The sequence below is a fragment of the Pistacia vera genome, unplaced genomic scaffold, assembly GCF_008641045.1.
Source record: "Pistacia vera cultivar Batoury unplaced genomic scaffold, PisVer_v2 Contig147, whole genome shotgun sequence".
Classification (NCBI taxonomy): Eukaryota; Viridiplantae; Streptophyta; class Magnoliopsida; order Sapindales; family Anacardiaceae; genus Pistacia; species Pistacia vera.
In genome coordinates, this window is record NW_022195543.1 from 451,543 (window position 1) to 473,760 (window position 22,218).

General features: G+C 33.3%; 3 protein-coding genes and 1 pseudogene across 4 annotated transcripts; all 4 read left to right on the forward strand.

Moving 5' to 3' along the window:
- Positions 1-242: 242 nt before the first annotated feature.
- LOC116124049 (probable LRR receptor-like protein kinase At1g51890) lies at positions 243-1,488 on the forward strand. Its single transcript, XM_031409763.1, has 3 exons — positions 243-325; positions 783-899; positions 1,065-1,488. Exons 1-3 carry the CDS (start codon positions 243-245, stop codon positions 1,486-1,488), a joined length of 624 nt encoding a protein of 207 aa, XP_031265623.1.
- Positions 1,489-10,393: 8,905 nt separating this feature from the next.
- Positions 10,394-12,827, forward strand: LOC116124023 (putative leucine-rich repeat receptor-like protein kinase At2g19210). Of its 2 annotated transcripts, none has more exons than XM_031409740.1 (5): positions 10,394-10,611; positions 10,736-11,285; positions 11,380-11,849; positions 11,932-12,039; positions 12,187-12,827. In XM_031409740.1, the coding sequence occupies exons 1-5, from the start codon at positions 10,452-10,454 to the stop codon at positions 12,219-12,221; spliced, it is 1,323 nt and encodes a 440-aa protein (XP_031265600.1). In that variant the 5' UTR covers positions 10,394-10,451; the 3' UTR covers positions 12,222-12,827. The 2 variants fall into 2 exon arrangements, with proteins under 2 accessions (XP_031265600.1, XP_031265599.1); XM_031409739.1 differs by having other exon boundaries at positions 10,395-10,611; positions 11,932-12,067.
- Positions 12,828-13,450: 623 nt separating this feature from the next.
- Positions 13,451-14,791, forward strand: LOC116124025 (probable LRR receptor-like protein kinase At1g51890). Its single transcript, XM_031409741.1, has 3 exons — positions 13,451-13,616; positions 13,709-13,898; positions 14,049-14,791. The coding sequence occupies exons 1-3, from the start codon at positions 13,514-13,516 to the stop codon at positions 14,473-14,475; spliced, it is 720 nt and encodes a 239-aa protein (XP_031265601.1). The 5' UTR covers positions 13,451-13,513; the 3' UTR covers positions 14,476-14,791.
- A 480-nt stretch (positions 14,792-15,271) lies between these two features.
- Positions 15,272-19,606, forward strand: LOC116124022 (annotated as a pseudogene).
- Positions 19,607-22,218: the final 2,612 nt, after the last annotated feature.

Here is a 22,218-nt window from a genome sequence, read left to right on the forward strand (position 1 = left end):
TGCTCTGGCTGTGTCCAAATTGAAAGAAAAAGAGTGTATATATCTTTCTTTCATTCTCCCGCAATTTACTTTGGAGCGTTTTTAAAAGATTATTATAGTCATTGGTGTTGAAATAATAGGTACTGTATCCAAGACGGAAGGGTCTCTGATCAAAAAATCGAAAATTTACTTTCTCTGAGTATTGTTACTATCACTGATAACTTTAAAACCGTTATCGGAGAAGGAGGATTTGAAAAGTTTACATGGGCACTCTGAAAGATGACACTGAAGTTGCTGTTAAGGTTCTCCGCCGTCATCAAGACACTATAAGGAATTTCAAGCAAGGGTCAGCCAGAGTTTCAATCACTTGAATTTCATCAATATTGATCTATAACAGTATCAATGTGAATGCAGGCACAACTCTTGATGATTGTTCATCATAGGAACTTGGTTTCCCTGATCGTTACTGTGATGACCGTGACATAAGGCATTAATTTTATCATAGGTCAATGGAAACTTGAGACAGTATTTATTAGGTATGCAAGATTTTATTTCTTTCCTGACTTGAAATAATGTTTAAAATGTATTTGATAATGGATGTTGGAAATCTACGCTGAAAAGCTCTTATGTTTGATTGATTACGAGATGGACACAAATTTGCTGACTGGAGTGATAGACTCAAATTGCGGTCGATGCAGCCAATGGTTTGGAAGCAGAACTAATTCATAGTTATATATCTCTAATGATTTTGGCCAATTTCACTTTCTTTACAGCTACTTAACTAGTCTGAACTGGCGTTGCAGGTTGGATTATCTACACAATGGTTGCAAACCACCAACAATCCACAGGGACTTGAAGCCTTCCAACATTTTACTAAATGAAAACATGCAAGCAAAACTAGCCGATTTCGGACTCTCCAGGTTAATCTATAAAGAAGTGATTCGGGTCTAGAAACTTCCCTGCTGGTACTCCTGGATACATAGATCCTGAGTAGTTCTAAAACTTAACAAAATATTTATGCAGTTATGTTATTTAAGTTATTAATATTCTTGGTGAATGTTCATCTCACTTCTGTTTTCTGATAGAGTCTATGTAAGTGGGATTTATAAACAAGAAAAGTGTGTTTATAGCTTCGGATTATTCTGTTTCACTTATCACTGGACAACCTACAATAAGAGAAGCCTCGGCGACGCCAGAGTACTACTTCAGCGTGTGATTCCGGTAATTGAAAGAGGGGATATCCAAAACCTTGTCGATCCAAGATTAGAAGGACAATTCAACGATAATGCAGCTTGGAAAATAGCGGAGATCGCCATGTCATGTGTATTACCAAGCGCAGCTCAAAGACCGGACATGAGTCATGTACTGGCTGAACTGAAGGAATGTTTGGCTACTGAGGCGGATCCTAGAAGACCCTACCGAACAGAAAGCATCAACACAAGTTCAAGTGATTTACTTAATGAGGTCTGCATTGAGCCTGGAATGGGGATAGTCCCCATCACAAGGTAACTACTGAATATGTTTTTCAGTATGCAGGTAGTAACAGCATAGCATTCCAATATCAGATTTTACATCATTACCGAATGAAAATTTAAGTTACTTTATAAGCTTTGAGTCTGCCTCAACGGCTCAACCAAGTATAATATAGCATTTCTGGTGGCTATTGTATTGTATGTGAGTTTGTACAATAAATTTCCTTTTCCTAACTAATTGTTGCGAATTTTTTCCACGTCTGGCAATGAAATTTTGGCTAGTTTTTGTTGTGATTCAAAATTAGAATTTCAAGAATTAATATACAATTTCAATAATTTTTAGTTGAATTCTCAGGGTAACAATATACCGTATAGATAAAGATTGACTCACAACTTAATCTTATAAACTTTCTCTCATAATCCCGACGTGGCAGCTTGCAATTGGACAAAGAGGATTCATAGCGAGCAAGCGGAACCCATTTGCGAGATAACTAATTACGAGCTGTCACGTCAAGATTGTGTGATAAAGTTTGTGAGATTGAGTTGTAAGTATAGTATTACCTATATTGTATACATGCTATGAATTATTGTCCATAGTAGTGGATTCCTAACTATATTCTCTATATCCTTAACTTTTAAAACAATTTTAATCATACATGTTCTAATCAACCAAATGCCTCATCAAATATTATCATCTAAGAATAAAGGCAAGTCAACTCAACTGGACTGTTTGATGCTCAAACTTGAACGAGTTGAATCAATCAAATTATGCTCCAAGAAAGTTGCCTGCAAGATCACCCCTTATCAGGGTAGACCCGAAATATTTTCTTGTGGTTTCAACTATAATGTTCAATGAACTAGTTAAAGTTCAGAGAATAAAGGGATCATAAAAGGCCAAAGAGTATTGACTGACTCGTTAACTTTGTCATTTAAAGTAAGTCAAGGTCAAGCAACCAAATATGAAAGTGCCGAATTACATTTTCGTACCTTATGTTTGGCGCAGGAATATTGATATTGTATTGACTCCTAAGTCAACAATTAATATATTATACTATAATTTTTTTAAAGCGATGGACATTAACAATTAAGATCACATTTTTCTTTGTAATTAAATCTCCTCTTACCGCACTCTCTCATTTTCCACTTCTTGTCCCTTAATTGATAACTATATAAATGTTTTTATGAAATTATTTTTACCATCTACTCGATTAACTATATTTAAAGGTTATCTTCACATAAAAAAGAAGCTAATTGTGTTTTAAAATGACCAACCCACACTTATCCCAGTAAAGTGAAATTAGCTCCTAATACTTTATATATGTCCTGATACAAGTGTACTATTTTTTTTTTTTTTTTTTTTTTTGTATTTTTTATGACCGAGGGTGTCCAGACCAGTTTGTATGCATCATAACTAATTCCTTGGGACCTTGGAACTATCAGTTGCGTAAGAACTCCAGTGGCCACCCTTATTAGGGGTCATGGGGACTCAAACTTGGAAGACTATGTTAAATTCTTCTTTTACTCTTTTACCATCAAAGAGACTCGAAACCTAGGAGACCATGTTAGATCCTCCTACTTGAGAGACCATATTAGATTCTCTTCTTACTCTTTTACAATTAAGAGTACTCGCAATTTGAGAGATTATGTTAGATCTTCATCTTCATTTGCTCTTTTAATATCAGGCTACCCAGTGGTAGTTAAATATTCTAAGTTGCTTTCATCTTGTTTCACAAAAGTCCAAAAATACTTTAACAAAATGTGTAAAAAAAAAAAAAAAAAAAAAACCATAATATTGCCAATTAGTTGATATTAAAGGCCAACAAGATGATCAAATTACTTAATTTAGTTATAACTAGAGGCACATAGTTAATGAATTTGGCTAAAGTTCATTCATGTTCAATAAATAGTACTGATTTTAGTTTTAAGAGTAATTCTACAAATATAAATTTTGTATATAAACTCAATTTGTATTGATTTATTTTATATTAAATCGTGTATTATTCTAGTTTTAAAGCTGAAACTTATGGTATGCATAAATGAAATTAATTTATAAGTAATAATTTATTGACTAATGTCAACAAAGATAATACTAAAAAGATGTGTGACACTTGCACATATTGTAGGATTAATTAATTAATTGGGCAAAGGAGTACCCACACGCCGGATAATTCAAAAAGTATGTGACAAAGTTGACGTGAATGAATTAACAGTAACAAAGTTGATGTGGATGGAATAACTCTAACAACTAATTGCTATAAATAAATTGTGTAATTATGTGACATAGGCCCTATTCTTCATTAATTTTTGTTGCATATGCATTGACTTAAAGTCAGATTAATTAATTCTATTATTCTACTTTTGACACCTAATTGATTGAGTTTGTGAAAAGGAATTAATATATTTAATTAAATACCAACCATAGGCCTTCAAATATTAACTTTGTTGGATGTAGTTTGTTAATTAGGTAAACTAAGGTAAATCGTGGTATTACTTATTCTTTTTACTGTTTGTGTTTGTGTGTTTACTGTTGTCTTGGTTTCGTATTTGTCTTTATTTTGTTCAAAGCATGACTAACCAATTTGATATGCGACAAGCATGCCATTTGAGTCCTTTACAAAAAATTCCCAACATATTTAGTGAATCAATTCAACATATGAGGAAACACACCATCACCAGTCAAATATCTACAATGTGCTTTTTTATTTGAACATAAATAAATGAAAGGATTGAGGTAGAAATACTACGCATAATTTATTAATTTGGTCTTTGGGCTAGATACAAAATTTGATTCCTTTGTGATAGGGGTGAGCACGGGTAGCGGGTAGAACCGGAACTGGAACCGAAACCTACTTGGACCCGGTACTGTACGGATTGGTTTCAGTTCCATTTTATTGGAACCAACATTGTACGGTTCTGGTTCCGGTTCTTATGTGTGGAGGAACCGGAACCGAAATCGGAACTTGAAAAAAGAACCTGAAACGGGTACCCGGTTTGGAACCTGCTTGCAACCTGTAGCGGATACCTGATTTGGAACCTGTTTGGAACTGATTTTTGGAACCTGTTTTAGAACCTGGACTCCAATGAAATATTTGTGAATAATGGGGGGTTTTATTATTTTACATATAAAAAATTCAAAATAGAAAAAGTTAAAATTTTAGAATAACTTAATTAAATAAATATACAATGATACTTATTACATATAAACTACATCATATTAAAAACTTTAATATATTAATATTAAAGCTTTGGTTAATTAAGTGTATAATTGAAATTAGGATCCAATTAAAAGTGTTTTAATGTTATTAAAATAATCATTTTTGAATAAAATAGTATATTTGATTGAATAATAATATATTTAGTTATTTACTTCAATTATCAAGTTCTAAGTATATCTATAGTAAATTAGCAATTAATTAATTATATATGATAAATTGATAAACATTAATAAGTTTAATTACTAATTAAATATCATACTTAATCAATAGTTAAATGATTATTTAATTAATTATAATTTTATAACATTAATTAATTGATTTATAGTATAATTAATTATAGCATTACATTATAAATTTATAGTATAATTAGTTAATTACTTAATTAATTATAACATTTCATTACAAATATTAGTACAATACTTAATTAAATGATTGAAAATTTAATTAATTATAATATTACATTAAAGATTTATAGTATGATTACTTAATTCACTATAACATTACATTATAGTATGATCACATAATTAATTATAATATTACATAATTCAATGATTACTTAATTAATTATGATATTATGTTATAAACATTAGTAATTACTAATTTACTACATAAACATTAGCACAATACTTAATGAAATGATTAAATTTTTAATTAATTATAACATTACATAATTAGATGATTATGACATTATATTTTAAACAAATGATTACTAAATTAAAAGATTAAAAATTTAATTAATTAAGTGTTACATTATAGTTAAATAATTACTTAATTAAATTATAACATTATTACATTACATTATATTATGATCACTTAATTAATTATAGTATTACATAGTTAAATGATTACTTAATTAGTTATAAATTTATAACATTACATTATAAACATTAGTAATTTACTACATTATTACATTACTTAATTAAATGATTAAAAATTTAATTAATTATAATATTACATTAAAGATTTATAGTATGATTACTTAATTCACTATAACATTACATTATAGTATGATCACATAATTAATTATAACATTACATAATTAAATGATTACTTAATTGATTATGACATTATATTATAAACATTAGTAATTTACTACATAAACATTAGCACAATACTTAATTAAATGATTAGAAATTTAATTAATTATAACATATTAACATTACATTATAAATTTATAGTACGATTACTTAATTAATTGTAACATTACATTATAAACAAATGATTACTTAATTAAATTATTACGTAATTAATTATAACATTATTACATTACATTATATTATGATCACTTAATTAATTATAGCATTACATAGTTAAATGATTACTTAATTAGTTATAAATTTATAACATTACATTATTTACATTATTAATTTACTACATTAGTCATTAGTACATTACTTAATTAAATGGTTAAAAAATCTAATTAATTGTAACATTACATTATAAATTTATAGTATGATTACTTAATTAATTATAACATTACATTATAAACATTAGTACAATATTTAATTAAATAATTAGAAATTTAATTAATTATAACATTATATTATACATGTATAGTATGATTACTTAATTAATTATAACATTACATTATAATTAAATAATTACTTAATTAATTACAATATTATTATATTACATTATAAACATTAACAATTTATAACATTAAATTAACAATTTACACATGAATAATTGTTTGTGTCTTGGTTTTGATTGAGAAATTTTATGTGAATTGTGATGAATTGATTCAATTCAAGTGTTGCCTAGAGATTAGAGGATTTATGAGTTACATTGGACACAAACGAATGAGTAATTAAAATTTGTTAGGGGTGTATTTGTAAACTTTTAAGGTATTTTTGTCAATTTTAAACTAATAGGGAGGTAATTAATTTTTTATAGGGTACCTGGGAAAGGAACCAGAACTTGCATTTCAGGTTCCGGTTTCCTGAATTTAAGAACCTGCACTATGCAGTTCCAATTCCAGTTCCTTTTTTTGGGAACTTGCACTATGCGGTTCTGGTTCTGGTTCTCCCGAAAAATGCAGAGTACCAGGAACCGTTCACCCCTACTTTGTGGTAACTTCCTGGAACCGTTCTAATATTTTTTTGAATACGTACTTCAATTATGGTGGCAATTGTATTGTATGTGAGTTTGTACAATGGATTTCCTTTTACTAACTACAATTGTACGGCAATTGAAATATCATTCTTTAAAAGAAAAAATCTATTAATAAATAATTTTAATATGATTTTTTATCTTCTTTTTTAAGAAGAGTCTGTAATGAATAAAGATTGGTTAACAAACATTTTTTACTAACTTTCTCTCGTAAACGCGATATGATAATTCACAATTGATTAGCTTCTAATTAGTCAAATAAAATCCATTGTGAGTTGTCATATTGCGTTTATAAGAGAAAGTTAATGAGAATTGTTTGTCAGTATAATATTACCGACGTGTAATAGTATTTGAATCAGCTCAGACTCTTCTGCATTAGCTCACCACGAACTGGAGAGTTTTGAAAAACTTGTCTTAGAAGGCCAAAGCGTGTTGACTGACTTGTTAACTCGTCAATTAAAGTAAGTCAAGCCACTCAATATGAAAGTGCCGAATTACGTTTTCGTACCTTACTTTTTTTGCAGAAATTTGATAACCCTTGTTTTACAAACCACCTACCTATTCTCAACTTCTAGCGGTTAAAGGATGTTTATATCTTTTTCCATCGCATACATAAGCTTCTTCAACCCTAAACTTGAGAAAACTGTAATCTTTCTCAAATTCCTCTTGAACATAAGAAATTAAAATTATTTCAATATAAAGAAAACTGTACAAGATAAAATAAAATTTAACAAATGATGGGTAAGGTTATCTTTCATTTTGTGCTGTTAAATTATTCCTATCACTCTTTTCGGATTGATCCAATGGCCTCCATCACTTTTTCGTAGGTTCCAATAGTGAATACCATGGAAACCGTCACCCTGTTTCATAGAAATTCCCTCATTTCTCAGCATAATATTCTTCAAGATTTCTGCACATGTTGAACCCCCACCTTTTGCTGACTGGTTATTTTGTTCACTCATCACATGCGTGCCACAAAAAAGGACTGAGTTTCTTGTTTTGTCCAACTTTGAGAGGATGATTCCAAGGCATTGGAGAAAGTCCTTTTGATCCAATAGGTTGGGAAAGTGACACTACAATCCCAGCCGGTTAAATGATTATCATTAGAGGATTTTGATCACATTTAATGAAAGTTTTATATTATGGTAGTGGCAGAGGATTGCAGTATCACTTTCTAAATCTAATGGACTGAAGTTTTTTTCCCAAACATTGGCACAAATATCAAGAAATGACCTAGTGAGCAAGAGCAATGTATGTATAGAATAAAGATAAACTGACAAACACATCTCACAAATTTTCTCTTACAAACCCCACATGTCACCTAAGTTGGCAACCCCCACTAGAACTATCGCAGCAACCCCCACCAAAATTGTCGTAGAATGATTTCGACTAGAACTAAAAAACGATCATTTCTACATAGGGAACGACCGTTATGAATGGAGGAATGGTTGTTCCTTGGATGATGAACAACCATTCCTTGGATGAAATATGTCGTTCCTTGGATGGAATGGTCATTCCTTGGATGAGGAACGATCATTCCTCAGAACTGCTACGTTGAGTCTGTAAGAAAAAGTTTATATTACTGTATTTTATAAGTTTACCAAATTCACAGTAATAAAATTCTACGAGTCTTTGTATAAAATGATACTTCTTCTATATATACATAATAAGACAGCACAATTAAATGCATCAGTGATTAAATTAACCTGATCAATCAAATTCATCAATGTTTCAGTCAGTTGCCATCAATTAATTCCGACTTCCATTGTTTTTTCTTTCTGTAATGCAGACAAAACTCAGTTAAGCTTAGTCTCAATAACTGTTTACAGAGAATTGACTTTTGAATTTTGACTGAAAATAGACGAAGTTAATTGAATGAACTGACTTCAAGTTCAAGAATTTACAGTGTTTCATGGTGAAAGAACTTCCAGCTGCCATCTTAGGCTATAATTAATTAGTGTTGAAATTCAAACACTTGGACACAAGAAAGTCTCTGTTGCTGACTCTCTTCATCTTTGCCGTGGTGTTGTCTTCAACTTTGCCATGTAATTTAGCTGGAGTAACCCGGTCATGGTAATCAAATATATATCAACTTTAAATTACGTTAGTGTTCAACAATTAATATATTTGGGTTGAGTTCGAGAATATAACATTTTTTGCAGGTGATCGTCGTCTCCAGCAGCTGGGAGCTGTACAGCCAAAGCGACCAGTCTGTCCAGCTTATGTGTGCTGCACGGCTGCACCACCAGGTCAATGTTGCCGGTGCTGCGCTGTTCCTATTCAAACCCAATCATTGTTCATCTTTCCTTTTTCGCATAATATAAAAGCTGAATCTTATGGGATGATAACCATTTCATCCCTGAGGTTTGGCTTAACTACCTGTAGTCTTATGGAACTATAGAAGTTTTTAGTAAGGTTTGCTATTGACACTATGACAGGGGCTAAAATGTTACTAAAAAATTCTATGAGAGTAACGGGAAACTTAATCCAAATCTTGGGATGAAATTTATTTTCCAGACAAGTCTAAAGTCTTGCATATCAGGCTAGGCAGCAGGCCCAACCGCCCAAGGACGCTGAACAACGAGCGTTGAGATTTACGTATAGGGACAAATTTTGGGCCCTTGCGGCCCAAAAAAATTAATTTTCAATAAAATAAATTAAAATTTTAAAATTCAGGTAAACTCATATTTACAGTCCAAATTTTTCTGGTTGATGTATACCTGAAATCAGGAAATGTGATTTTAATGGGAGTAAACGACTGGTTTGCCTTAATGACTCGTTTCTACTCAAAAAGTTTCAAAATACCACTTTCCCACCCAAAGTTTATATTCCTATCAATCGTCAACCGATTCCAACATCTTTGTGACCCCACACCACCACTATTCTTTTCCCCGATCACTATTCACCAAAACCGCTCAAACCTTGCTCCCGCCAACCCCGCCAATCGCCGACAATTGAGCGACTTGTGTAATACACAACAATCCCTGCCAAGTCAAATTCCGACCAATCCCAACTACCAAAATCCAACATGCCACCATTAAAAGACTCATCGGCATCCCACATCTTCAAAAGCGCTAACAGTGTGGACCGATTTTTCTCTCCATTGTTCTGCAATTTGGATAGTAAATGAAATATAGACTTTGGGTGGAACACTGGTATTTTGAAACTTTTTGGGTGGAAAAGTGTCATGAAGGCAAACCTTGGGTGGGAAAAAGTCGTTTACTCTTTTAATGGCTAAATTAGGAGCCAAAAAATATAGGTATCTATGTGAGTTTTCAAAAGGGCTGTTTTGTAATTTTCTTATTTCATTTTCATCCTGGAAATCCCATTTATGAGCTAGACTGAGACATGCAACTAGTTCAAATGCCATTAATAACGAGATGAAGTTCAAGTCTTTGTTAAAGCTGGCATCAATATTAATTGTGTCTCCAGATGCCAAAAGCTGGCATTCAGAAATAAGAAGCACACTTGCTTACAAATTCTGAGAACCAAGACACAACGTTATTGACTATGACATTACCAATCACCAATGGCCATCAATTGCAATTAAAGACCAAAAATATCAAATTGCAATTCTCTCCTAATAATACAAGTTGGTATATGGTCCCTTTCATGTCTGCAATTTATGCTTTATAACCAGTTCCAATGAGTCTTTAATGGCTACCTTGAAGAAGAAATGGCTGCACAAAGTAGAGCTAAAGTGGGTTGGACTTCCATAGTTTGTTTTATTATCATATCACTCAAGACCATTTGTGATTGTACTGAAGAAGAATCAAGAGTTTTGGCTTCTGATGTTGCTTTAAAGCAGGCTAGAAGGAAATTAGATGACATTGGAGGTAAGTATTCTAGTACTTATAGTTCTTTAATTTGTGTATATAACTGAAATTCAATAAGAGACTTAATTGTGTTCATAATCAAACCTTGCTTTGATTATTTTTCTGGTTTTATGAATCATTATAGGCTCCATAAGCATCGATTGCGGTTTACCGCTAGGTTTCAGCTATACTGATGAGATAACAGATATAATTTACACATCTGATGAAGAACTTATTAACACTGGAGTGAATAAGTCCATATCTTCCAAGTTTAAGTCTGGTATTCTTCCAAAGACTCTTGAAAACGTTAGAAGTTTTCCCCAGGGAGAGAGAAATTGTTACACACTAAAACCTCTAGAAGGGAATGATACAATCTACTTGATAAGAGCTCTCTTTATGTATGGGGATTATGATGATGACGACAAATTGCCGGAATTTGATCTCTATGTCGGAGTTAATCGATGGGATAATGTGAGATTTGATAATGCATCTCATGTTGTGATTAAGGAGATTATTCATTTGGCCTTAACGGGTGAAATTTATGTTTGTCTCCTCAACATTGGTAAAGGGACTCCTTTTATATCAGCTTTGGAGCTAAGGCATTTCCATAATACCATTTACAGAACTCAACCAGAATCGGCTTTAGTTCTATACAGGCGTCTCGATGTTGGTTCAACAACCAATCAAACAGTCAGGTAAGTTTCTTTCATACTGTTTGGATTTGAATATCTGAATCTGGTTTAAGCTTGACTGCAAATGTCTATACATGTTTGTTGATATTGCACTCAGGTACAAAGATGATAGCTATGATCGGATGTGGGTTCCTTACCCGGGTTCTGGATCTATCAATACTTCGTCCACTGTCGATTCCCTGCTTGAATCAGAGTATAGGTTGCCATCAAAGGTCATGCAAACTGCTGCTAAGCCAATGAATATTAACGGTTCGTTGGAATTTGAGTTTGAAACTGGTGATTCTTCTCTTAAGTTTTATGTGTACATGCACTTTGCAGAACTTGAAATCCTCCAAGTGAATCAGTACAGAGAATTCATTATAGAGTTAAATGGTAATCTGTGGAAGGAATCTGTTGTTCCTGAGTATCTTAACTCAACTACTAGATTCAGCAAATATCCTATGAAAGGAAGCAAACTAAGTTTTTCTCTTAGGAAAACATCGAAGTCTACCCTTCCTCCCATTTTAAATGCATTAGAAATTTATGTTCTAAAAGATTTCTTACAAGCATCAACGGACCAAGGAGATGGTATGTTTCTGCTGATATTTTTCTTCTCTGTTGAAGCATATATTAGTCAATTTCATTTCTAATCTTTCTTCTAATATTATAGTTAATGCAATCATGAACATCAAGTCGAGGTATCAGGTGGGTGAAGGCTGGCAAGGGGACCCATGTGAACCAAAATACTCTTGGGATGGCCTAACTTGCAGCTACAATGGTTATGATCCCCCCAAAATCATCTCTTTGTGAGTGTTATCTTGTGCAAGAAGAATAAGGCTATTGAAACATTAACCAATAAAGAGACAAATTGATTAAGCTATTTTCTAGCTTACTTATTTAACTAAATGAAATGAATTACCTGCAGGAATTTATCATCGAAAGGATTGGCAGGCAGGATAGTTCATTCACTTTACGATCTTAAGTCATTACAGAAGCTGTAAGCATAAGTACAATGTGATTATTTTCCGGGTAGTTTATAAGATATATGGAGAATTGCTAATTTTTGCAATACTTTTATCAAGGGATATGTCCAACAATAGCTTAACCGGATCACAGCCTGATTTACTTTCTCAACTACCACACTTAAGAGTTCTGTAAGTGACTAAGATTTAATGACATAAGTTTGTACTCATTTCAGGCAAAATGGAATTGTTTAATCCTGTATGTACTTGCAGGAACTTGGAAGGAAACAAACTCTCTGGCTTAGTTCCTAAATCTCTGTGGGCAAGGTCACAAAATCAATCACTCAAATTAAGGTTCACATCTTACCTAAACTTAAAAGTTACTTTTAGTTTTGAGGTTAACAAAACCATTTTATTTCTATTTCTCATTTCTCCAACATTAATTTATCCTCTAAGAAAAGCTGATTCAATGATAGTATTGATGGGAATCTGGATCTATGTTTGTTCGCACCATGCAAAAAGGAGAGAAATATTCTAGTGCCACTTGTTGCAGCCATTGTTTCAGCTCTTGTGATCATTTTGATTGCATTTCTTATCCTTTGGATCTATAGAAGAAAAAGAGGTATATATATCGTTGCAGTTCAACAAATATTTCTTGTTGGATGATAAACATTCAATTCAGCTCCAGGATTTTGCTTAGCACAAATGCTAACTCTATGATAAACTTTATGTATAGCTGCTAAGGTGGATGTCAAATCTCTTGCAAAGAGAGAAGGGTCACTGAAATCGAACAGTCGAGGGTTCACATACTCTGAGATTGTGAGCATGACCAATAATTTCGAACGAGTTCTTGGAAAAGGAGGGTTTGGAACTGTTTACCTTGGCTACTTGGTTGATGGAACACAAGTTGCTGTCAAAATGTTCTGTCCATCATCAACTCAAGCATCTATACAATTTCAAACTGAGGTTAGATTCTATCCGGAAACTCAAACAGACTAAATATTAAGTATAATTAATTGGTTATAACATACATTTTGTCTGGAGTATACTTTGAATCTGGTTATAATTAAATGTTATCTTGATCAACAGGCTCAGTTCTTGATTAGAGTTCATCACAGGAACTTAGCTTCTTTTGTCGGATACTGCAATGATAGCAGAAACTTTGCAATCATCTATGAGTACATGGCATATGGGAACTTAGAGGAGTATCTATTAGGTAATAGTCATGTTAATTTCCCTGAAAGGCATTTCTAATTTCACACTTAAATATTCAATATTCGTTTACAAAAAATGGTAAATGAGACTAGTTTGTCACAATTCTTTGCTCCAGATAAACGTAAAGAAGCTTTGAGTTGGAAAGAGAGAGTTGAGATTGCACTTGGTGCCGCACAAGGTAATAATAAGCAGAATAACCTTTTAGTATACATAATTTTCAATTTTCATGTGTTCTAGCCAAGCCAACGAATTCTAAAATTCTCTGTACAGGGCTAGAGTACTTGCACCATGGTTGCAAGCCACCAATAATTCACAGAGATGTGAAGCCTGCAAACATTTTGTTAAATGAGAAAATGGAGGCCAAGATCGGAGATTTTGGTTTCTCCAAGTTTTTTCCAATTGAAAGTGGAAGCCATATATTGACATCAATTGTCGGCACAGTGGGTTATCTTGATCCGGAGTAAGTAATATAAAGCAAAATGTAGCAAAAGTTTAAAGTTTGTTAACAGATACAAACAAATTCTGATAATTTCAAAATCTTGTAAGCCTCCTTACTGCAGTTGTTTGGTTAGTGAACCTACTTTTCTTATCATTTCTCTGGTTTCTGCAGGTATTATGCATGTAACAGGTTGGCCGAGAAAAGTGATGTGTATAGTTTTGGAGTCGTACTCTTGGAACTGATTACTGGTCAGCCTGCTGTGATGAAAGGCAATGTTGAGAACATTCATATAATTCACTGGGTTAGTCCATTTCTTGAAGGAGGTGATGTAAGAAGCATTGTTGATCAGAGGCTAGAAGGAAATTTTGACACAAATTCTGTTTGGAAAGCTGTAGAGACAGCAATGGAATGTTTGCCACCAATTTCCATCCAGAGGCCAAGTATGAGTCATGTGGTAATGCAATTGAAAGAGTGTTTGGAGATGGAAATTGCTCGTGAACAAGCGTCACAAATTGAGAGTCAAATGATGGAATCAAACAATTCAATGGACATGAGTCCTGTTGATCTTGAAACAGAAAAGGGTCCTGAAGCAAGATAGAAAGTAGACTATTGAATCATGGTTTAAGTTTATAATCTTATGCAAAAATGAAACACTGAGATATGAGAATATGTAAACATTTTAGGGATTTGAGAGCCCTGGAATGAGAAATGTAACAGAATATTTTGTTAGCCTTTCACGTTAATTGGCAGTAGAAATGAAAATTCTGAAAACCAAAACTTTTTACCATTCAATCGATGAAAATGACAGCAAAATTTCCAGTTGGGCTGCAATTTGATTTGCAGAGATAAATAGCATAGGACACTTAACTGGAGCTTAAAGAGCTGGTCAAGTCATTTTTTCGGCTCCCCTTTATGTACGTTATAACTAAAAGTTAGTCAACTATTCGGCTAGACCCAGACAAAGGGTCAAGTAGTGACTTTTTCTAGAACTCTATATTTAGCTTGAAAGTTTAGAAATTATGCACAATTTGGTGTTGGAAATGAGGCCAACTGGGCAAGGCAACTTGAAATCAATAATTGGAAATAAAGACATAAAAATACTTGTTGATAAATTAAACCCTTTTATAGTGCTCTAGTTTAAACTCTTTTCACTAATGATGTGTGATGTGACACATCACAAAAGCCTGGACCCTATACGACTTCTAAAACCGAGCACATGCTGAAGAACACTAGCTGTACTCTCTTCCGCAACATCCGCTAGATTAATTGAAGTCCATTGCACGCTTTATGAACCAAACACACAGGTAGGACTTAATATAAATGTCCCACAACAATTTAACTGAATTTCGAACCAAAAGAGATCAGCATGTTTGGTGGTGGTGGGCAGGCGCAATTTTTTGTTCCGAAACTATGTGTGGTCATTTTTCAAGTCATCATTTCTGTCAACAACTCAAAACTAGCGGGGGCAGATAATGAACATTCTGTCATGAAGGTTGCCAGTGACCATTCTGGTTAGTATACATTTTGTCTTATAGAATTCGGTGTATAATGCTTTGTGTTCTGTTTTCAATCCTAAGTCAAATAGCTTTTCAAGACACTTTATAGCTCTCTGTCACTTATGATATCAAAATTTATGGTCAGACATCTTAATTGCCTGATTGACTCCTATTTTTCTGTCAAATATGATTTCTAGGTTTTATAAACATTGATTGCGGAGCGACTGGAGATTACATAGACAATGTAACTGGTCTATATTACGAGTCAGATGCAAAATATATTGATACAGGAGAAATCCATGAGGTATCGGTATCTCCCAACTTCGCCAACCTCACCCTGGCAGTTTACCAACAGCAGGTAAGGCATTTGAGGAGCTTTCCTCAAGGAACGAGGAATTGTTACACACTGAAGCCTAAACAAGGTGCAAACCATAATTATCTAATCAGGGCTGTCTTTGTATATGAGAATTATGATGGCAAAAACCAGTTCCCCTCATTCGAGCTATATCTTGGTGTCAATAAGTGGTTGACTGTGGTCAACAGTGATATATTTGAGATTATTCATGTTCCCTCAGTGGATTACATAGATGTGTGTCTTGTAAAGTCTGGCTATGGAGTACCCTTTATTTCAGTGTTGGATCTAAGGCCTATGGATGACTCCATTTATCGAATTCAAGATGGTGCACTCTCCTACATGGGGAGAAGTGATGTTGGTGGTATTTCTCGTCTTACCAGGTAAATCATTTAAAGCATTCCCAACAATGTTGTTTTATCAAAAAAATTCTTGAACTTACGGATTGATGAAATAACATATTGCATTTCATTATTTTCCTGTGGCAACCATTATTCATCACATTGATTCACATTTGCGGATATCAATGTTTCTCATTTAGGTACCCAGTTGACGTCTATGATCGCTTGTGGACTCCTAATAATTTCAGTGACTCGACTGTCATTTCCACACAGTCAACAATATATACTCAAAGTTTGGATGATGGTTATAAAATACCAGCTGAAGTGCTGAAAACTGCCGCAAAATCACAGAATGCTAGCATTCCCCTGAGTTTATACTTTAACCTTCTAGATTTTTCTTCTCCATGTTATCTTTACTTCCACTTTACAGAGATTGAAAAGCTTAAGGAAGGCCAGAAAAGGGAATTGCGTATTGAGCTAAATGGTGAACGCAATCTTACAGAATCTATTAGTCTTGAATACCTAAAGCCAACGACCATAGCTCAAATATAACCCACCAATCAATGGTAGTCCTCTTCATTTTTCTATTTATGCAGCGGAAGGTTCAGATCTTCCTCCAATCCTTAATGCTGTCGAAGGTTTTGTGTTTGTAGAGTTACCACTTTCACCAACAAACATTAACGATGGTATTTTTCTTCTCTTCTGTTGTTAGAATTAGCCAGATTTTTGTCTTCACTTCTCCTCAAATGGTTAATAACTGAATTCCTGTTTTTCTTTTAAACCAACAGTTAATGCTATCAAGGACCTCAAACAAAAATACGGAGTGACTAGAAACTGGCAAGGCGATCCATGTGTTCCAAGTAGTTTCTCATGGGAAGGTCTGAATTGCACCAATGATGTTTCGCCAAGGATCATCTCATTGTGAGTACCCCTTCAAAGACTAAAAGTTCTCAATCAAATGTAGTATAACTTGACTTAATATTGCAAATATTCGGTGGAATTCTGTGGAAGGTCCTTCAACTTGGGGAAATTGGTTTGCACTTCTTTTTTCCATCAGTTTTCTGACTTAATGGAGATGCATTCTCTTTGATGAACTTCATGCAGGAATTTGAGCTCAAGCAAATTGACAGGGGAGATAGCAACCTCACTGTCCAATCTTGAAGCAATTACGATATTGTAAGCATAATTATATATATAGTGATTGACTCTTAGCATTCAGTTACTGTATTAAAGGCAAAGAAGATTACATTGGAGATTTTTACCAGAAACTGTTGCACTAAGCCCCATCATAAAAATGACTACACATAAAGAGGAACCCAATTTTTTTTTTTTATTACCGGGATTTATCATACAACAACTTGATTGGGCCAATACCAGAATTTTTAGGACAATTGCCAAATCTAAAAGTCTTGTAAGTATTTCAACTTTGAGTTTAAAATCGGAACAACAAATTTTGGAGTAGGAAGTGAAGATGATGTACATGTATTTGAATTGCAGGAACTTAACTGGGAACAAACTCACTGGTTCAGTTCCAGATGCTCTTATGGAAAAGTCCAAGTGTAGAACATTGCTGTTGAGGTAATCAATTTTCTCAGTGATATAATACTTATGGTTCTTTCCTAATTCCTTATTATTATTATTATTTTTTTTTATGATCATTTGTTGTTCTTTTTTTCCTTTTTGTGTCATGCAAGACTTGAAGGAAACCCAGATCTTTGCATGTCAGTTCCATGCCATCAAAACAAAATGAAATTCATTATTCCAGCAATGATAACCACTCTAGTCATCTTGCTCATTCTGCTCCCCGCCAGTGCTCTGGCTGTGTACAGAATTGAAAGAAAAAGAGGTAATATCTTTCTTTCATTCTCCCAGCAATTTACTTTGGAGCTTTTTTTAAAAGATTATTATATTCATTGGTGTTGAAATATATAGGTACTGTATCCAAGAAGGAAGGGTCTCTGAAATCAAAAAATCGAAAATTTACTTTCTCTGAGATTGTTACTATCACTGATAACTTTAAAACCGTTATCGGAGAAAGAGGATTTGGAAAAGTTTACATGGGCACTCTGAAAGATGACACTGAAGTTGATGTTAAGGTTCTCTCGCCGTCATCAAGACAAGGCTATAAGGAATTTCAAGCAGAGGTCAGCCAGAGTTTCAATCAGTTGAAAATTTTCATCAATATTGAATCTATAACAGTAACAATGTGAATGCAGGCACAACTCTTGATGATTGTTCATCATAGGAACTTGGTTTCCCTGATCGGTTACTGTGATGACCGTGACAATAAGGCATTAATTTATGAATACATGGTCATGGAAACTTGAGACAGTATTTATTAGGTATGCAAGATTTTATTTCTTTCTTGAACTTGAAATAATGTTTAAAATGTATTTGATAATGAGATGTAGGAAATCTACGCTGAAAAGCTCTTATGTTTGATTGATTACAGAGATGGACACAAATTTGCTGAGCTGGAGTGATAGACTTCAAATTGCGGTCGATGCAGCCAATGGTTTGGAAGCAGAACTAATTCATAGTTATATATCTCTAATGATTTTGGCCAATTTCACTTTCTTTACAGCTACTTAACTAGTCATGAACTGGCGTTGTAGGGTTGGATTATCTACACAATGGTTGCAAACCACCAACAATCCACAGGGACTTGAAGCCTTCCAACATTTTACTAAATGAAAGCATGCAAGCAAAACTAGCCGATTTCGGACTCTCCAGGTTAATCTATAAAGAAAGTGATTCAGGTCTAGAAAGTTGCCCTGCTGGTACACCTGGATACATAGATCCTGAGTAAGTTCTAAAACTTAACAAAATATTTGTGCAGTTATGTTTATTTAAGTTATTAACATTCTTGGTGAATGTTCATATCACTTCTGTTTTTTGACAGAGTCTATGTAAGTGGGATTATAAACAAGAAAAGCGATGTTTATAGTTTCGGGATTATTCTATTTCAGCTGATCACTGGACAGCCTACAATAAAGAGAAGCCTCAGAGACGACAGATACATACTTCAGCGTGTGATTCCGGTGATTGAAAGAGGGGATATCCGAAACCTTGTCGATCCAAGATTAGAAGGACAATTCAACGATAATGCAGCTTGGAAAATAGCGGAGATTGCCATGTCATGTGTATTACCAAGTGCAGCTCAAAGACCGGACATGAGTCATGTACTGGCAGAACTGAAGGAATGTTTGGCTGCTGAGGCGGATCCTAGAAGACCCTACCGAACAGAAAGCATCAACACAAGTTCAAGTGATTTACTTGAAGAGGTCTGCATTGAGCCTGGAATGGAGATAGTCCCCATCACAAGGTAACTACTGAATATGTTTCTCAGTATGCAGGTAGTAACAGCATAGCATTCCAATATCAGATTCTACATCATTACCGAATGAAAATTTAAGTTACTTTATAAGCTTTGAGTCTGCCGCAACGGCTCAACCAAGTATAATATAGCACTTTTGGTGGCAATTGTATTGTATGTGAGAGTTTGTACAATAAATTTCCTTTTCCTAACTACATTGTTGCGAATTTTTTCCATGTCTGGCAATGAAATTTTGGCTAGTTTTTGTTGTGATTCAAAATTAATATACAATTTCAATAATTTTTAGTTGAATTCTCAGGATAACAATATACCGTATGGATAAAGATTGACCCACAATTTAATCTTACAAACTTTTTCTCACAACCTCGACGTGGCAGTTCGCTATTGGACAAACAGGACTCATAGCGAGCAGACGGAACCCATTTGCGAGATAACTAATTACGAGCTGTCATGTCAAGATTGTGAGAGAAAGTTCGTGAGATTGTGTTGTAAGTATAGTATTACCTATATTGTATACATGCTATGAATTATAGCCCATAGTATGGGATTCCTAATGATATTCTCTATATCCTTAACTTTAAAACAATTTTAATCATACATGTTCTAATCAACCAAATGCCTCATCAAATATTATCATCTAAGAATAAAGGCCAGTCAACTCAGCTTGGATTGTTTGATGCTCAAACTTGAACGAGTTGAATCAATCAAATTATGTGAGTTACATCATTACCGAATGAAAATTTAAGTTACATTATAAGCTTTGAGTCTGCCTCAACCAAGCATAATATAGCATTTCTGGTGGCAATTGTATTGTATGTGAGTTTGTTCAACGGATTTCCTTTTCCTAACTACATTGTTACGAATTTTTTTCCATGTCTGGCAATGAGATTTTGGCTAGTTTTTGTTGTGATTCAAAATTAAATTTTCAAGAATTAGTATGCAATTCAATAATTTTTAGTTGAATTCTCAGGATAAACAGTATACTGTATAGATTCTATGAACGATTGCACATAATAGGGGGTTCCTAACAATATTCTCTGTATCCTTGACTTTAAAACAATTTTCATCATACATATTTTAATCAACCAAATGCCTCATTAAATGCAAGTCAATTCAACTGGACTGTTTGATGCTCAAACTTGAACGAGTTGAGTTAACCCAATTATTCTCCAGGAAAGTTGCCTGCAAGATCACCCCTTATCAGGGGTAGACCCGAAATATTTTCTTGTGGGTTCAATTATAATGTTCAATGAATGAGGCAGCCAGTGTGTTTGAACTTAGGAAGTTGCATTTATGAGGGTTATGGTTCAAGTTCAGAGAATAAAAGCGTCATAATGTAGGAAATTGCTATTTTAATGAGAAAAAAATCAACTAATTACAATTGTACCGCAATTGAAATATCATTCTTTAAAAGGAAAATATCATTCGTTAACTTTCTCATTTAAAGTAAGTCATGGTCAAGCCACTAAATATGAAAGTTATAATTTTTTTTTTTTTTTTGAACGGAGGTATTCGGCTCAATCGAACTCAAGATCTTTTAAGTAATATATCAAAAAATCCTAATTGACTGCTGAACCACTTAGTGGTGTTTATGAAAATCACATTTTGCTTTGTAATTAAATCTCTTCTTACCTCACTCTCTCCTTTTTTACTTGTTTCCCCTAATTGATAACTTTATATAAAGGTTTCTACGAGATTATTATTGTCACCTAATTGATTAACTATATTTAAAGGTTATCTTCTTTATTTTCTATCAAAATTTTCAAGAAAAAGGAAGTTAATCGTGTTTTAAAATGAGTAGGCCATATTCATCCTAGTAAAGTGAAATTAGCTCCTGATACTTTGTATATATCTTGATACACCTAATTTTTGTCACCTAATTTTTTTGTTTTCGATGATCGAGAGTGTTCAGGTCAGTTTGCATACATCTTAACTAATTCTTTGGGACCTTGGAACTACCAACTGGGTAAGAGCTCCAATGACTACCCCTATTAAGGGTCATGAGAACTCGAACTGGAAAGACCATATTAAATCATTTTCTTTTTTACCATCAAGGAAACTCGAACTTGAGAGACCATGTTAGACCCCCCTCTTACTATTTTACCATCAAGGATACTCGAACTTGAGAGATCATGTTAGATCTTTATTTGCTCTTTTATTATCAGGCCACCTAATGGTAGTTAAATATTCTAATTTTTTTTTTTTTTTTTATCTCATTTCACACTAAACCAAAAACTTAACAAAGGTGTTATAAAAAAAAAAAAAAAAAATCACAACTTGCCAATTACTTGATATTAAAGGTCAACAAGATGATCCAATTACTTAATTACTTAATTTAGTTATAACTAGAGGCACATAGTTAATGAATTTGACTAAAGTTCATTATTGATTTTAGTTTTAAGAGTAATTGTACAAATATAAAATTTGTATATAAACTCAATTTGTATTGATTTATTTTACATTAAATCTTGTATTATTCTAGTTTTAAAGCTGATAAAAAAACTTATGGCATGCATAAATGAAATTAATTTATAAGTTATAATGTATTGACTAATGTCAACAAAGATAATACTAAAAAGATGTGTGACACTTGCACATATGGTGGGATTAATTAGTTAATTAATTGGGGAAAGGAGTACCCACACACCCCATAATTCAAAAAGTATGTAACAAAGTTGATGTGAATGGAATAACACTAACAAATAATTGCTATAAATAAAGAATAATACTACACCAATAACCCTCTCTCACAAACATTATCTCACAACTCTGATGTGGTAACTCACAATTGGTCAGTTCACAACGGATTTCACAT

Coding starts and splice junctions, on each gene's coding strand:
- LOC116124049 (XM_031409763.1), top strand. CDS start 243: ATGGGCACTCTGAAAGATGACACTGAAGTTGCTGTTAAGGTTCTCCGC. Junction 326..782: donor ATAAGGAATTTCAAGCAAGG/GTCAGCCAGAGT, acceptor CTGGCGTTGCAG/GTTGGATTATCTACACAATG. Junction 900..1,064: donor GCCGATTTCGGACTCTCCAG/GTTAATCTATAA, acceptor GTTTTCTGATAG/AGTCTATGTAAGTGGGATTT.
- LOC116124023 (XM_031409739.1), top strand. CDS start 10,452: ATGGCTGCACAAAGTAGAGCTAAAGTGGGTTGGACTTCCATAGTTTGT. Junction 11,850..11,931: donor ATCAACGGACCAAGGAGATG/GTATGTTTCTGC, acceptor CTAATATTATAG/TTAATGCAATCATGAACATC. Junction 12,068..12,186: donor CCCCCCAAAATCATCTCTTT/GTGAGTGTTATC, acceptor AATTACCTGCAG/GAATTTATCATCGAAAGGAT.
- LOC116124025 (XM_031409741.1), top strand. CDS start 13,514: ATGGTAAATGAGACTAGTTTGTCACAATTCTTTGCTCCAGATAAACGT. Junction 13,617..13,708: donor TGCACTTGGTGCCGCACAAG/GTAATAATAAGC, acceptor TTCTCTGTACAG/GGCTAGAGTACTTGCACCAT. Junction 13,899..14,048: donor GTGGGTTATCTTGATCCGGA/GTAAGTAATATA, acceptor TGGTTTCTGCAG/GTATTATGCATGTAACAGGT.